General features: G+C 32.1%; 1 protein-coding gene across 18 annotated transcripts in view; it reads right to left on the bottom strand.

The window, feature by feature from the left end:
• RIMS2 (regulating synaptic membrane exocytosis 2) overlaps positions 1 to 14,379 on the bottom strand; it is a 463,509-nt gene that overhangs the window by 361,185 nt on the left and 87,945 nt on the right. For all 18 annotated transcript variants that reach the window (XM_028533564.2, XM_028533552.2, XM_028533553.2 and 15 more), the window contains one exon: positions 7,158 to 7,368. In XM_028533564.2, coding sequence (XP_028389365.1) covers positions 7,158 to 7,368 — 211 coding nt within the window. The remainder of the gene's footprint in view (positions 1 to 7,157; positions 7,369 to 14,379) is intronic.

Raw genomic sequence — 14,379 nt, 5'->3', positions numbered from 1 at the left:
TAAATGCGGGAAGGGATATTAAACCAAAGCTTAACACACAATATCCTAGACACAGTAACAACAGAGAATTAATGAAGTTTCTCAATCACTTTTAAAAAATTGTTTAAGTGGTAGAATAGTTGGCTATATAAATATACTTTTCAGGTACTTCAAGAATTGCATAAGCAATCTAATATTAATTTTAAAAATCATAAAATATTAAACTACCCCCTAAAAAACCCTTACAAATCAGTTAGAATGATGCTTTCATTTTATAGATTTTAACACAGAAGCACTAAGACATGACGTAACACATCAAACAAAAGTCACATGATACCAGGGCAGGAACTAAACTTGGTTCTCCTAATGTTCTCAAGCGAAGCCACCCTTTCCCTGGAGAATGTCCAATTTCTTCCCAGTATACTGAGGGATAGTAATTCTATGAAGTCTAAAAGAAAATTCATACTATATGCTTGCCTTTGATGTAAGGGAAATTACTGCATATTGCACCAACATACTAACTATCGACTTGCAGGTAAGCACAGTAATTTGAAATTTTAAGAAAAGAAAGGAACTCAGTAGAATTCTGAAAAATACTCTAGTCATTATTTTATCTCTCAATGTACAATTTAAATATTAGTCATTAAAACCACTCATATAAATGATACTTAATGACTCATTTACTTCATTCAGAAGCGTATCAGTACTATTATTCCATTCTTACCAACTGATATACTGAAAACACACATACCAATATATTTTAAAGGACTTTCTGAAGCATTATTCTCTGTTACAATCACTATAAAGTTATAATTCATTCTGCTTCAAATCTGATAATTCATGATAGAAAATTTGTATCTAACACTTATAAATTAAACAGTACAATTCTAAAAAAAAGTGTGTTCTTTATCAAAAATTAGATCAACCATTAAGCAGCTGGTAATTTTTCATGCCAAAAATGAAAAGAAACAAAAAAATTAATGATGCCACACAATGAAGCTTAAAATAATCCTTATTGTAAATTATCATAATGTCTTTCTTGCTAAAGTCAGCATCCTATGATTATAAAATAATTTCTCCCTTATAAAGTCATCATTTTAAAATTTGACTAAATATATAGCTTTTATTAAAGGGGCATCATCTTAAAAGGAAGTTAATGGAAGCAATATTTCATAAAATATTGTATTGGAATTTCTATATGTCCCTTAAGAATTAAATAATTTTTAAGGATGGCTCCACATCTAACAGCCTCAAAATTAAAACAAAAGATTATTTTATCTTGATTCTTAAAAGGTCACTAACCTAATTTTAAATAGCTTTATAATTACATTTTCAGCCATAAAATATTTGTATTCTTATTATTCTACTTCATTAGAGTAGCATGACCAAATTTCACTGGGCTTATTCCATTGGGGCATTGATAAATCAAAAAATGCATTCATCATATGCTGAAAGCAGAAGCCTTCTATTACATAATGATACAATTTGAAAAGAGAAATTGAACTCATTATTTTTTTTCATTTAGACTGTAGACAAGCTTTATACATATCATTAAAAGGAACACTATCCCAAGTAAGTTATGACACTCTTTTTTGTTTTTAATCTTTATGGGCGCTTTATTCAGATGGCCGGTGATCTGAGAAGATGGTGGGTTCATACCCTACCAGACCATCTTGCCTTCTCTCAAATTATGACACTCTATGACAGGTTTCTTACCTCAATGAAAATGTACAAAAATAATCTCAAAATCCAGGCTATCTTTCTTGAGCTAAACTATATTTTTTATGTATTACTCCCTTGACACTTTCCTCAGATAGATATATATATAAATATATATATCTGTGTGTGTGTGTATATGAAGGGAGCACTTCTTCTATAAACCATCTCCATCAGACTAATCCACAACATATAGAATTTATAGTAAATTAAATTGCAACCAATTTTCAAGGGTTCCAATTTTTCACTCTACTTAATTTATTGATTAAAACTTTGCTCAGCATAAATGGACCTGTGTTAGAAATCAAGAAAAATATTTTCAAGCAAACTATAACCCGATACCATTAGAGACTTCTGCTTCTGACTTAAATGGGGTAGCAAGGGCTTGTTTTCTCCACCTGCTTATAACAAACAGACAAAATACATGAAAGAATGGCTTCCAACACATTGAATACAGGCAACAAAAGACAGTGATAGATGGGAGACAAACAAGATAAACTCTACAATTGCCCCAGCTTACTGCTTTGAAGATTTTTTAGGCAGCGGAGCAGTACAGAGGAACTGAAGTTCAGCTCAGCAGACACCTTGAGTCTAATGAATTAAAACTGAGAGTCTGAGGAGGGCAACAATATGTCATAAGACAAGTTACCAGAAAAAAGAAAGCTACACTGTGAGAGAAACTCAGAGATCTGCAGAGGGTCAGTGAGCATGCCTGTGAAAAAACACCCAACAGTGGGGGGAAAGAATATTTGGAAAGATTAAAGAGAACAACTGATGTTCCTTCCTACCAGTAAGACTAGAAAAACCTCTGAATTCATGGGGCACTGGCTAAAGTACTCACGAAAGCTTTGCCTTAGTAGAAGTGAGTAATCAGTGTTAAACTGAGCCCTACTCCATATCAATCCAACAAATCACAAGAGATGCAAAAGTGTCAAATTATTTCCATGTAACTGCACCCCAGACAAAGCTGAAGAAGAGTCGTAGAAACACAAAAAATATCCAGCAACCAAGAGAGTAAAATTTGCAGTACCTGGCATCCAACAAAAGATACCAAGCATGCCAAGAGTCAAGAAAATGCATACCATAATGAAAATAATTAATCAAAACCAACACAAAACTGACAGAGCTGGTAGAATTAAGAAAGGAGAATATCAAAACAGTTATTATAGTGAGTCTATATGTTCGAAAAGTTAAATAGATTATAAAAGCTATTAAAAAGCCCAAAACTGAGATTCTACTTTTTTTATCCTCACCCAAAGACTTTTTTGTATTACTTTTAAAGCAAGAGGAAGGTAGAGAGCAAAGGCAAGAGAGACCGATGCAAAAGAGAAGCATTGATTGGTTGCCTCCCATATGCATCTGGACTGGGGATCGTATGTGTCCAAACCAGGGATGGAACCCACAAGCCTGGTATGTGCCCTGACTAGAAATCAAACCCACAGCTTTTCAGTTACAGGAGGACGTTCCAACCAACTAAGCCCTACCAGCTGGGGCTAAAATTCTAGATCTAAAAACTACAATGTCTAAGATAAAAAAAAATACACTGAATGATAACATCAGATTTGGCATTGCCAAAGAAAAGATTAGTAAATTTAAAGGCATAACAACAGAAAATTTATAATATAAAACACAAAGTAAAATCTGACTTAATGAAAAAACGTAAGCAAACTGTAAGACAACTCTAAGCAGCCTATTATATAAATAACAGAAGAGAGGACGGGCCAGCAAAAACACATGAAGAAAAATGGCCAAAATCTTCTAAAACCCTTTAAAACTACAAATTGACACACCCAAAAAACTCCAAACACAAGAAGCATGAAGAAAAATCTATCAAAGACAACAATGGTATCACACTTCTCATTGGAAAAAGTGAAAGGGAGAAAACATGAAACATCTTTAAATTTAATGAAAATAATTGTCAACCTAGAATTCTATATCCAGCAAAAACATCTTTTTTAAAAACCCAAAGGTAAAATCTTCAGCATAAAAAGTTGAAGCTGTTCGTCACCAGCAGATTGCACTGCAAAAAAAATGGAAGGAAATCCTCTAGGCAGATAAAATATATACCAGATAGAAATACAGATCTGCAAGAAATAAATAAATAAATGAATAAATGTCACTAGAAATGGTAACAACAAAAGCAAATATCCACTATTTCCCTTATGTAAAACTCATTGAAAGATAAAATTTTAAAACAAAAGGAATGACAATGTACATGAGAGGTTTACAAAATAGGTGAAAGTAACAAAATCTTTTAAAAAAATAGGTAAAAGTAATACATAAGAAACCAATAACATGAAGTCCAAAAGTAGGGAAATGGAAGTACACTATTGCAATATTCTCACACTATACATATATTGACACTATAGTATAATACCAGTTGAGGTTGACTATGATAATTTAAAGATGCATACCACGAACCTGAAACAATTATTAAAATAACAAAACAAAAAGCTATAGGTAAAGAGCCAACAAAGAAGTTAAAACAAAATGAAAAAATATTTGGTTAATCAAAACTAGAATGAAAAAGAAAAATATAAACAAAAATCAGAGGTTACAAGTAGAAAAAAAGGAAATGTTATAATAAAACATAACTATGTCAATATTCACATTAAATGTAAATAGTCTAAACACATCAACTAAAAAGCAGAGATTGTCCAACTCTCTGCTTTTAAACAAAGCAAGACTCAATTATATGTCATTTATAAGAAAGCACTTTAAATATGAAGGCACAAATAAGTTTAAAGTAAAAGCACAGAAAAACATAAATCATGTTAATATTACCCAGTACAAAATTGGAGACACTACATTAATATAATACAAAGTGAATTTCAGAACAAACAATATTACTGGGAGTAAAGGAAGTCACTTCGTAATGATAAGGAGGTTAATTAATTAAGAGGATATGATAATCTTAAATGTTTATGCATGTAAAAACAGATTTTAAAATTGTATGAAACAAAAACTGATAGAACTGCAAGGAGAACTAGATAAACCCAAGTATAGGTATATATATTTCAATATACCTCTCATTATAGATAGAATAGGAAAAAATCAACAGGGCTATTGTAGATTTGAATAATTCCATTAGCCGACTTGGCCTAATGAACAATTAAAAACAGTTTGTCCAAAATTAGCAGAATATATATTCTTTTCATGTAGGACATTTATCAAAATAAATCAATTCTAGGCCATAAAATAACTATCAATACATTTCAAAAGATTCAAGGCATACAAAGTATATTCTGAGCATAAAACAGAATTAAATTAATAACCATTAACAGAAAGATCTCTGAAAACCCCCAATATTTGCAAAACAAATAACATAATTATAAATTATCCATGGATCATAGAAGAAAAGGAAAATTATTTTAAAATGGCTGAAAATTAAAAGACAACACAATTTACAGGATACCACTGAAGTAGTATCTCAAAGAAAGTACAGCATATGATGACTATATTAGAAAAGAAGTCTCAAAGCAATGACCTCAGCTTCCAGCTTAAAAATCAGAAAAAGAAGACTAACCTCAAAGTACAAAGAAATAATAAAGACCAAAGATGTAATCAATATTAGAGAAAAAATTAGTAAAACCAAAAGCTGGTCCTTTAATAAATAAACAAAATTGATAAATATCTAACCAGACTGGGAGAGGACAGCAAATTACCAATATCAGGAATGGTGGAATCACTACCAAACCTACAGAAATTAAAAGAATAATAATGCAATCCTGTGAAAAAGTTTACACCAATAAATTTGACAGCTTATGAAGAACTGTACAATTACCTTGAAAGACACAAACTACCAAAGCTCATTCAAGAAAAAATAATAACCTGAATAATCTTTTTATCTTTAAAAACTAAAAATGTACTTTAAAACCTTCCCACGAAATAAAATGGCATGCCAAGATGGTTTCACTGGTAAAGTCTGCCAAACATCAAAGAATAAGTAATACGAATTCTACACAAACTCTTCTGAACATTGAAGAGAAGGAACTACTTCCCAACTCATTCTATGAGGCCAGCATTACCTGACATCAAAACCAAGAAAAGACATTACAAGAAAAGAAAACTATACACACTAACCCTCATGAACATAGAAGCAAATACTGTACACAAAATGTGATCAAATCAAACCTATTAATACAAAAAGGGATCATCCATCATAACCAAATGAGATTTATCCTGAAAACAGAGTTGGTTTAACATATCAAAATCCATCAATGAAGTTCACATTAACAAAGAAAGAATAAAACACATTCCTAATCTGTACAGATTAGAATCTCTCTAGAGATTCCTAATCTCTACATGGAGAAGAAGCACTTGAGAAAATCCAACATCTATTCCTGATGTTAAAAAAAAAAGAAACCTCTCAGAAACTATGAATACAGCATCTATGAAAAGCTAATAACTAAAATATTTAACAGTGAAAGACTGAATGCCTTTTCCCTAATATCAAGAATAAGACAGGATGTCTGCTCTCACCACTTCTATTGAGAATTGTACTGCCATTTCTAGCCAGTGCAACTAGTGGGGAAAAAACATAATCACGTAAACTAGGGTGAAAAATGAATAGATAGAAACAAAACAATGAGAAATGGGAGCAAAAAAAAAAAAGAGAGAGAGAGAGAGAATTGAAATCTCACAGTAGAACAAAATTAACACTATTATGCCTAAGTAATGTATGTACAGATATCAGCTTACTATGTAAAAGCCATCTAAGAAAAGGAATGATTGATAAGATACTAATGAGGAGATAAAAGCAAATTCTAAAGAACTTATTAAGACAAACACTTTTAAAAACTGTTTTTACTAATTTCAACATTCATTCTTTGGGTAGCATTAACATTGTCCTAAAGGGGTTGGATGACCTACAAAAATCTAGTAGAAATGTGAAACACCTCCTTAACATTTCTTCTTAAAATTCCATAGTATAATGCTTATTTCATTAATGTTAAGACAAAAATAAAAGGTAATGTAGTTTTAAAAGCTTTAAAATTATGGAACACAGTATCTCAAAGCTGGAAAGAGTCTCTTTCAAAAGGAAATAAAACAGGAGCCAAAGGAAGAGTATATCTACAAAGTTTATAAAATTATGTGTGGCAATGGAAAAGGCTATGTCACAACTCTAATATTAATCAGTTTTGTGACTTTAAAAATGAACTTTCTGCACCTGTAAAATAAAGGAAGTAGACCATTTGGTCTCTAAATTCTATTCATCATCTTTGAGAGCCTAAGATTCTATGTTTCTAAATAAAATCATAAGCTAAAGCACATAAACAATGAAACAAATATATTTTTAACCCACAGAAATAAATAAAAATTTCTTCTAAGTAGAATGAAGACAATAGAAAAGGTTTTTGTTTATTGGTTAATCTGAATATTAATTTCAGTTGTCTTTTCCATTTTACTCACAATAAGCTTAATCATAAGAGAATTATTACGTGTGATTTTCATTTCTGTACCTTGTTTGAGCGTAATGACACTCGACCTCCACAACGCGCACAGAACTTTGTTTGGCAATATGAACAGTTATGGCCACATCCATCAGCAAACTTTGTTTTGTGGCAGATACCACATGTTGGAGCATCACCCTTCTGCTCTTGCTGCTGCTGTGATTCTTCTCCCATCTTCTTTACCTGTTCCTTATACATTTCAAACTGCTGATGAAGTTTTCTGCAAAGAAAACAGATAAGAAAACATTGGTTTCCTGAAGGTCTAAAAAAAATAACTATCACTACAATGTGTAGACACAGTTTCATATCAAAAAATCCACAGAGTGAGAAAAGAATAAAAATTTAATTTTCTGATGATGGAATAACATCGTAAGTGATGCAACCAATTCTGCCTTCTGACATACATATTAATTTAAGAACAAATGAATACAATATATGTTATGGAGATATTTCTCTGAACATACTTGTAAAATTTCTACCTACCATTTGCAATATATTTTCAATCATACACTCTAAAGTATTTACCATGTTATTTTTCAACAGTTTAATTTCAAAATAAAGGGAGCTAATTTGACTTACACAATGAAGCCAAAACTTATGAAACTCAAATCACTGACACAGAATCTCAGCTTGAGTGAGCTTAAGAATGTAGACAGAGGGGTACACACTGAATGAGCGCTCCAACCAACTGTTTAAACCTGTTCAACAGTCTGGACATTAGTCGGCTATAAAAACACTGTGAAATATTAGGATCCTACAAAATAAAGATGGGCAAATAAAAGTAAGGCCAATTTTACTTTAAAGATAAAGGATAAGAAAAAAGACATCTTCTAAAGAACATCTTTAGAAGGTATTATTTATTCTAGTTAAAAATAGTGGCATAACTTTCATTGTTTTTATAAGAAAAGTTGAAAATGTTTTGAAACTACAATTAGGTTCACTTAGGATTTACAAAGATATAAATAATGTCACTCCCATTCCAACCCTATCTGAATTCCTGACTTGATTGGAGATTTAATCCCCAACACTAATGGTCTGACAGAAAAGGCATGTCCACTTTAAAACATAAATGCTGTGCAAAACCATGAGACTTGGGGGGAAACAGCAAGGATTAAACAACCCACTGTCAAGAGTTAAAATAACCAATATAATTACATTCCAAAATGACAAGGATAATGAAATTATTAGACATAGACTTTTCAATAATTAAAATTGTTAAGGCAAAAGATATATAGACAAATGTGGATGATACACATAAACAGATGGGGTATTAAAGCAGAAAGATGAAACTGTTAAAATGAAATTCTAAAAATATAAAACATGCATCAGAGATGAAGAATTTATTCAATGAGCTCATGAGTATGCTTGAAAAAATGTAAGGAAAAGATCAGTAACTTTAAAGTAAGTCAATAAAAATTATTTCAACTAAAAAAAATTATAAAAGAGTAGAAGAAAAAAAAACAGAGCATCCAAGAGCGATCCAAGAGCTAAACTGATCTGACATATGTGAGATTAGAGCTCCAGAAGGGGAAGAAAGAAAAAACACAACAGAGGAAATATTTGAAGAGATGATGCCCATGAATTTTCCAAAACTAATGAAACCCACCAAATCACAGACACATGAATCTTGGAGAATCCTTTGTAGAACAAATACTAACTAAATACACACACATACACACACACACCCACAGACACATCATAGTTAAACTGATAAAAACCAAAGGTAAAAACTATGAAAGCACCAGAGAAAGTGACACATTATGTGAAGACACAAATGATAAGAATTATAGATTATCCTTCAGAAACCATGCAAGTTAATAGACTTTGGAGTAACATCTACATAAAGTACTAACAGAACTGTCTACCCAACACCCCATATGCAGTGAACTTATGCTTCAAAAGAAAATAAGGGCAAAATAAATACTTTTTCTAGCAAATAAATGTTGAAATAATTCATCGTCAGAAGACCTTAGATGCAAAGAATTTAAAGTAAGTTTTTTAGATCGAAGAAGTATGATACTACTTATATGTATCACATAGAAACATTTTCAAAAACTACAAGGAGAAAGTTAAACCCATAAAAGTAGAGAAATGGAATAAAAAAAGATTAGGAAAGAAATCAATGAAACCAAATGCTATTCTTTTAAAAACTCCAATAAAATTAATAAAATTCTAGGCACAATGATCAAGAAAAAGAATGAAAAACAAAAATTACCTATAGAAACAATAAAATATCACTATAGACTCGATGATTAAACAAAATTAAGTTTAAAGGATTATAAGAGAATGCTGCAAATGATTCTATGCCACAAATTCTACAACTTACATGAGAAACAGACCATTTTTTTGAAAGATAGAAGTTACAAATTAGCATATCTCACTCAAGAAGACGTAAATAGCTTGACAAGTCCTGTATCTATTAAATAAATTTAATTCATACTTTAAAACCTTTCAAAAATAAAACCAGTTCTCCATGACTTCATCAGTGAATTCAACCCAACGTTTAAGGAAAAATAATACCAATTCTACATAATCTTTTCCAGAATATAGAAAAGAAGGAAGTATTTTCTAATTAATTTCCTAAGACCAGTATTACTTGGATACCAAAACCATACAAAGATATGACAAGAAAACTATAAATAATATTCCTCATGAGAAGATGTAAAAATTCGCAATACAGTATCAGCAAGTCAAACCTAGAAATAAGTTAAATAATAGTATATCACATATAGATGATGATTATCCTGGGACTACTAGGTTCATTCCAATTTCTAAATTTAAGCAACACACAAAGGAAGAAGGACTCATTGACATGGACAACAGTACAGTAATTGCTGGGGGAACGGTGAGTGCAGGGGTGTCCAACCCACAGTGCATGGACCACATGTGGCTCAGGGTGGCTGTGAATGTGGCCCAACACAAAACTGTAAATTCACTTAAAACCGTTTTTTGCTCATCAGTTTTCATTAGTGTTTGTGTATTTAATGTGTGGCCCAAGACAACCCTTCTTCTTCCAGTCTGGCCCAGAGACGCCAAAAAATTGGACACCCTGTAAGAGGACTAAATTGCAATGGAAAAAACTACAACAAAGATTAAATTTAAATTAAATAAAATAAATGTAAGCAATGTAACTCACCATATTAACACACTAAGGGGAAAGAAACATAATTATGTCAAAATATGCTAGAAAGCACTAGACTCAGCAAACTAAGAATAGACAGAAACTTCCTTAATGCAACAAGGGTATCTACAGAAAAGTCTACAAATATTCAGTATTGTAAAAGACTAAATGCTTTCCCCCGAAAATCAGACACAAAGAAATTGTCCTCTCACCTTCTCTTGCTACTCATAATTGACATTGGACTGAAGAACCTAGCCAGTGCTTTAAAGCAGGCAAGGAAAATAAAAAAACTATGCAGATGGCATAATTGTCTTTGTATAAAATCTAAAACTAACTACAAAATATCTCCTGTGATAAATGAATTTAGTAAGGTCACAAGATACAAGCTGAATATGCAAAAAAAGTATATTAGTGTGTACTAGCAATGGACAATTGAAAATGAAAATTTTAAAGAGTAGTCTCACATTAGTTACAATAGCCAAGATATGAAAGCAACCAAAATGTTCATTGACAGACAACTGGATACAGAAGATGTGGTACATACACACAATGCAATATTACTTGGCCATAAAAAAATGAGTCCTGGCTGGTGTGGCTCAGTGGACTGAGTGCCAGCCTGCAAACCAAAGTGTTGCTGGTTTGATTCCTAGTCAGGCACATGCCTGGGCTGTCAGCCAGGTCTTCGGTTAGGGGCATGGGAGAGGCAACCACACACTGATGTTTCTTTCCCTCTCTTTCTCCCTCCCTTCCCCTCTCTCTAAAAATAAATAAATGAAATCTTTTAAAAATGAATGAAATCTTACCATTTGGGACAACATGAATGGAACTAAAGGGTATTATGCTAAGGTAAATAAGTCAGAGTAGACAAATACCATAGTATTTCACTTACATGTGGAATCTAAAAAAAAAAAAGATAAATGAACAAGCAAAACAGAAAGAAATTCATAGATACAAAAAAGAAACTAATGGTTGCCAGCTAGACAGAGTGTTGTAGAGATCGCTGAAAAAGGTGAAGGGATTAAAAAATACAAATGGCAGTTACAAAATGGTCATGGGAATGTAAAGTACAGCATAGGAAATATAGTCAACAATGCTGCAATAACTAGGTATGGGGCCAGGTTGGAACTACGATTACTGGGGGATCACGTCGTAAGTTATATAAATTCTAACCACTAAGTTATACACCTAAAACTGACATGATATTGAATGTCAATTGTAATTAGAAAACTTTCACAAAATTTCAAATAATAAGTAGTCTGCAATGGTATGAAATAAAAGACTAGGGTATAAATCTAAAAAAATATGTATACAGGCTTTTTATGGTGAAAACTATAAAACACAGATACAAAGAATCAAATAAGATCTAAATAATATAAGAAATATGCTGTATTCATCATCAATTCTCAACAAATAAATCTATTCATTCAATGTCATTCCAATCAAAATCTCAGCATAATTTTTAAGTAATTGACAAGCTAACTCTACAAAAAGCAAATTTCTTAAAATAGGCAAAATATTTTGAAAAAGAAGAGACTGAAGGACTCACAATACCTGATTTCAAGACTTACTATAAAAGCTACACGAATAATAAATCAATATGGTACTGGCAAAGGAGAAACACGTATACCAATAGAACAGAATACAGTCCAAAAACAGTCCAATACGTGAATGGTCATTTTTAAAGTTTCCAAGATAATTCATTGGAGAAAAATAGTCTTTTAATCAATGGGAAATTCATGTGTAAAAAAGTAAATGGAAATCTATGTGTAAAAAAATAAGCCTCAATTCCTACCTCACACCATATATTAAAATTAACTCAATATATAACAGAATCATAAGCTAGTCCACTATAATGGACTAGAGAAATAAATATAATGACTGAAACTATAAAACTTCTAGAAGACAACACTGAAGAAAATTCAATGCTCTTGGGTAAGTAAAGGCTTCTTCAACGGATATAAAAAATATGAGCCATAAAGCAGCCACTGATAATATATAAGTGTATGAACATAGCTGTGTTCCATTAAGCATTTTTATGAACACAAATTTGAATTCCATGTGATTTTATAGTGACAGAATACCATCATTTAAAAAATTTTTCATCCAATTTTAAATGTAAACACCATTTTTTTTAACTTAGTAGTTATACAAATAACAAGAAGTAGGCTAGATTTGGCCCATGGGCAATAATTTGTTCACTTCTATACTATATGATTTCATTTATATGACATTCTGGAAAAAGCAAAATTTTAAGTACAGAAATCAGATCAATGAGTGTTAGGGGCTGGAGTAAGACAAGGGGCATAAAATTACAAGTGAGTAAAAGAAACTTTTAAGGGTAGGAAATATTCTATTTTAATTATGGTGACAGATATACTACTGTATATGTTTTTCAAAATTCACTGAAATGTTTATCTCAAAGTGGTTAATTTTACTGTAAATAAGTTATACCTCAAGAAACCAGACTTTTTTAAAAAGTTAGTTTCACAGTGCTAACCCCTTAAGTCATGTAAATTAAAAGAAGAGCTCTGTGAATGAGTCCTTATATCTAGTTAATCACAAAGCATACCTCCCTTTTTCACACATACCAATAAATTCAAATAGCCGTGCCAGTTTTATTAACCTTTTTTGTAACTTCAGCTAATATGCTGTTTTTCCCTGATGATCTCCAACCAGGTTTAAGTAAAGCTTTGCTAACACAAAACAAGCACCAACCACTACAGAAGGTTCAAGCCCATGGAACATACACAAGAATATCCATGATTTTAACTGGACTACTGACTGAACTCTACATCAGAGCATATCTTTCAACACGTGAGATATGTTATACATTGCTACTGCATAGCTGTTGATACACTTATGATCTCTAGCATACCTCTCAGGAAATGGCTGACCCTCACCGAGAAAAAGAGGAAGAAGGCAAGAAAAGGAAAATTAGAAAACGCAATGCTTTGTTTCAGTTGGAGAGACACTGGAGTACTTACTGGGTGAGATACCAAAGCACACAGGAACAAAAGGCAGAAGTCTAGCTAAGTGAACTGGGCTACGGTACAGTGCCTCCAGGGAAGTGGAAGTCCTGCTTCACATAGGGGAAGATGGCCAGGCACATTAGTAGCAAAGTTGGTAATAATGTTTTTCCAAAGTGGTAGATTACAACTATTTAAAGTCCTTTAACATATGAGCTATAGTAATTCTGAGACTACGGCATCAAGGTTTCAGGGTGGGATCAAATGGTCCCAATTGTGGGAAGAACAGATACAGAAACTGCACTCCATATAGGGCCTGACTATGATCGTTTGAGCAACCTGAAACACTAATTCAAAAGAACATAAGCACCCCTATGTTGATTGCAGCGGTATTTACAATCGCCAAGATATGGAAGCAGCCCAAGTGTCTGTCAATAGACGAGTGGATAAAACAACTACAGCTCAGTTGTACAATGGAATTCTACTCAGCAGTAAAAAGGAAGAAAATTTACCCTTTGCAACAGTATGGATGGACCTGGAGAACACTATGGAGAACCAAACTCCAAATACAATGAAAGGTCTAAAAGATCTTAAATATGTAAACTCAAATATATAACCTTCCAATGAGGTAAATCAGAAGTCAGATAATATCTTCTGTAAAGATCCAGATGGTAGATATTTTAGGCCTTGTGGGCACAAAGTCTCTGTCGCAAATACCCAAATCGTCCGGTGGGATGCGAGAGCAGTCAGAAAAAATATGCAGACAAATGAGCTTGACTGTGTTCCAATAAACCTTTATTTACAGAAACAGGCAGCAGGCAGGACTTGACCCACAGGCCATATTTTGCAAATCCCTGATTTATATGAATAAAAGAATCAAAGATAGACTCCTATTTAATTTAAAACTTTTATTATAAATGTTTAAGAGACATATACCATAATATATTAATTTAGAAATGTGGCCTTTTCTACTTTATTTCATAAACTCTACTATAATCCAAATTTTTAATGTATATTCTCCACATCAATGTCTCCATCATCACCAAAGCAACTCACTGAACTCAATGTTGCCCAAAATAAATTTTCTTCACTTCTGAGTTCTTTGACAAAACTAAACTTTTCAATCTGTTAGTTCAAGTTAATC

This window comes from Phyllostomus discolor, chromosome 7 (genome assembly GCF_004126475.2).
Source record: "Phyllostomus discolor isolate MPI-MPIP mPhyDis1 chromosome 7, mPhyDis1.pri.v3, whole genome shotgun sequence".
In the NCBI taxonomy this organism is placed as follows: Eukaryota; Metazoa; Chordata; class Mammalia; order Chiroptera; family Phyllostomidae; genus Phyllostomus; species Phyllostomus discolor.
The sequence above is the reverse complement of the archived record's forward strand: the minus strand, read 5'-3'. Positions and strand labels throughout refer to the sequence as shown.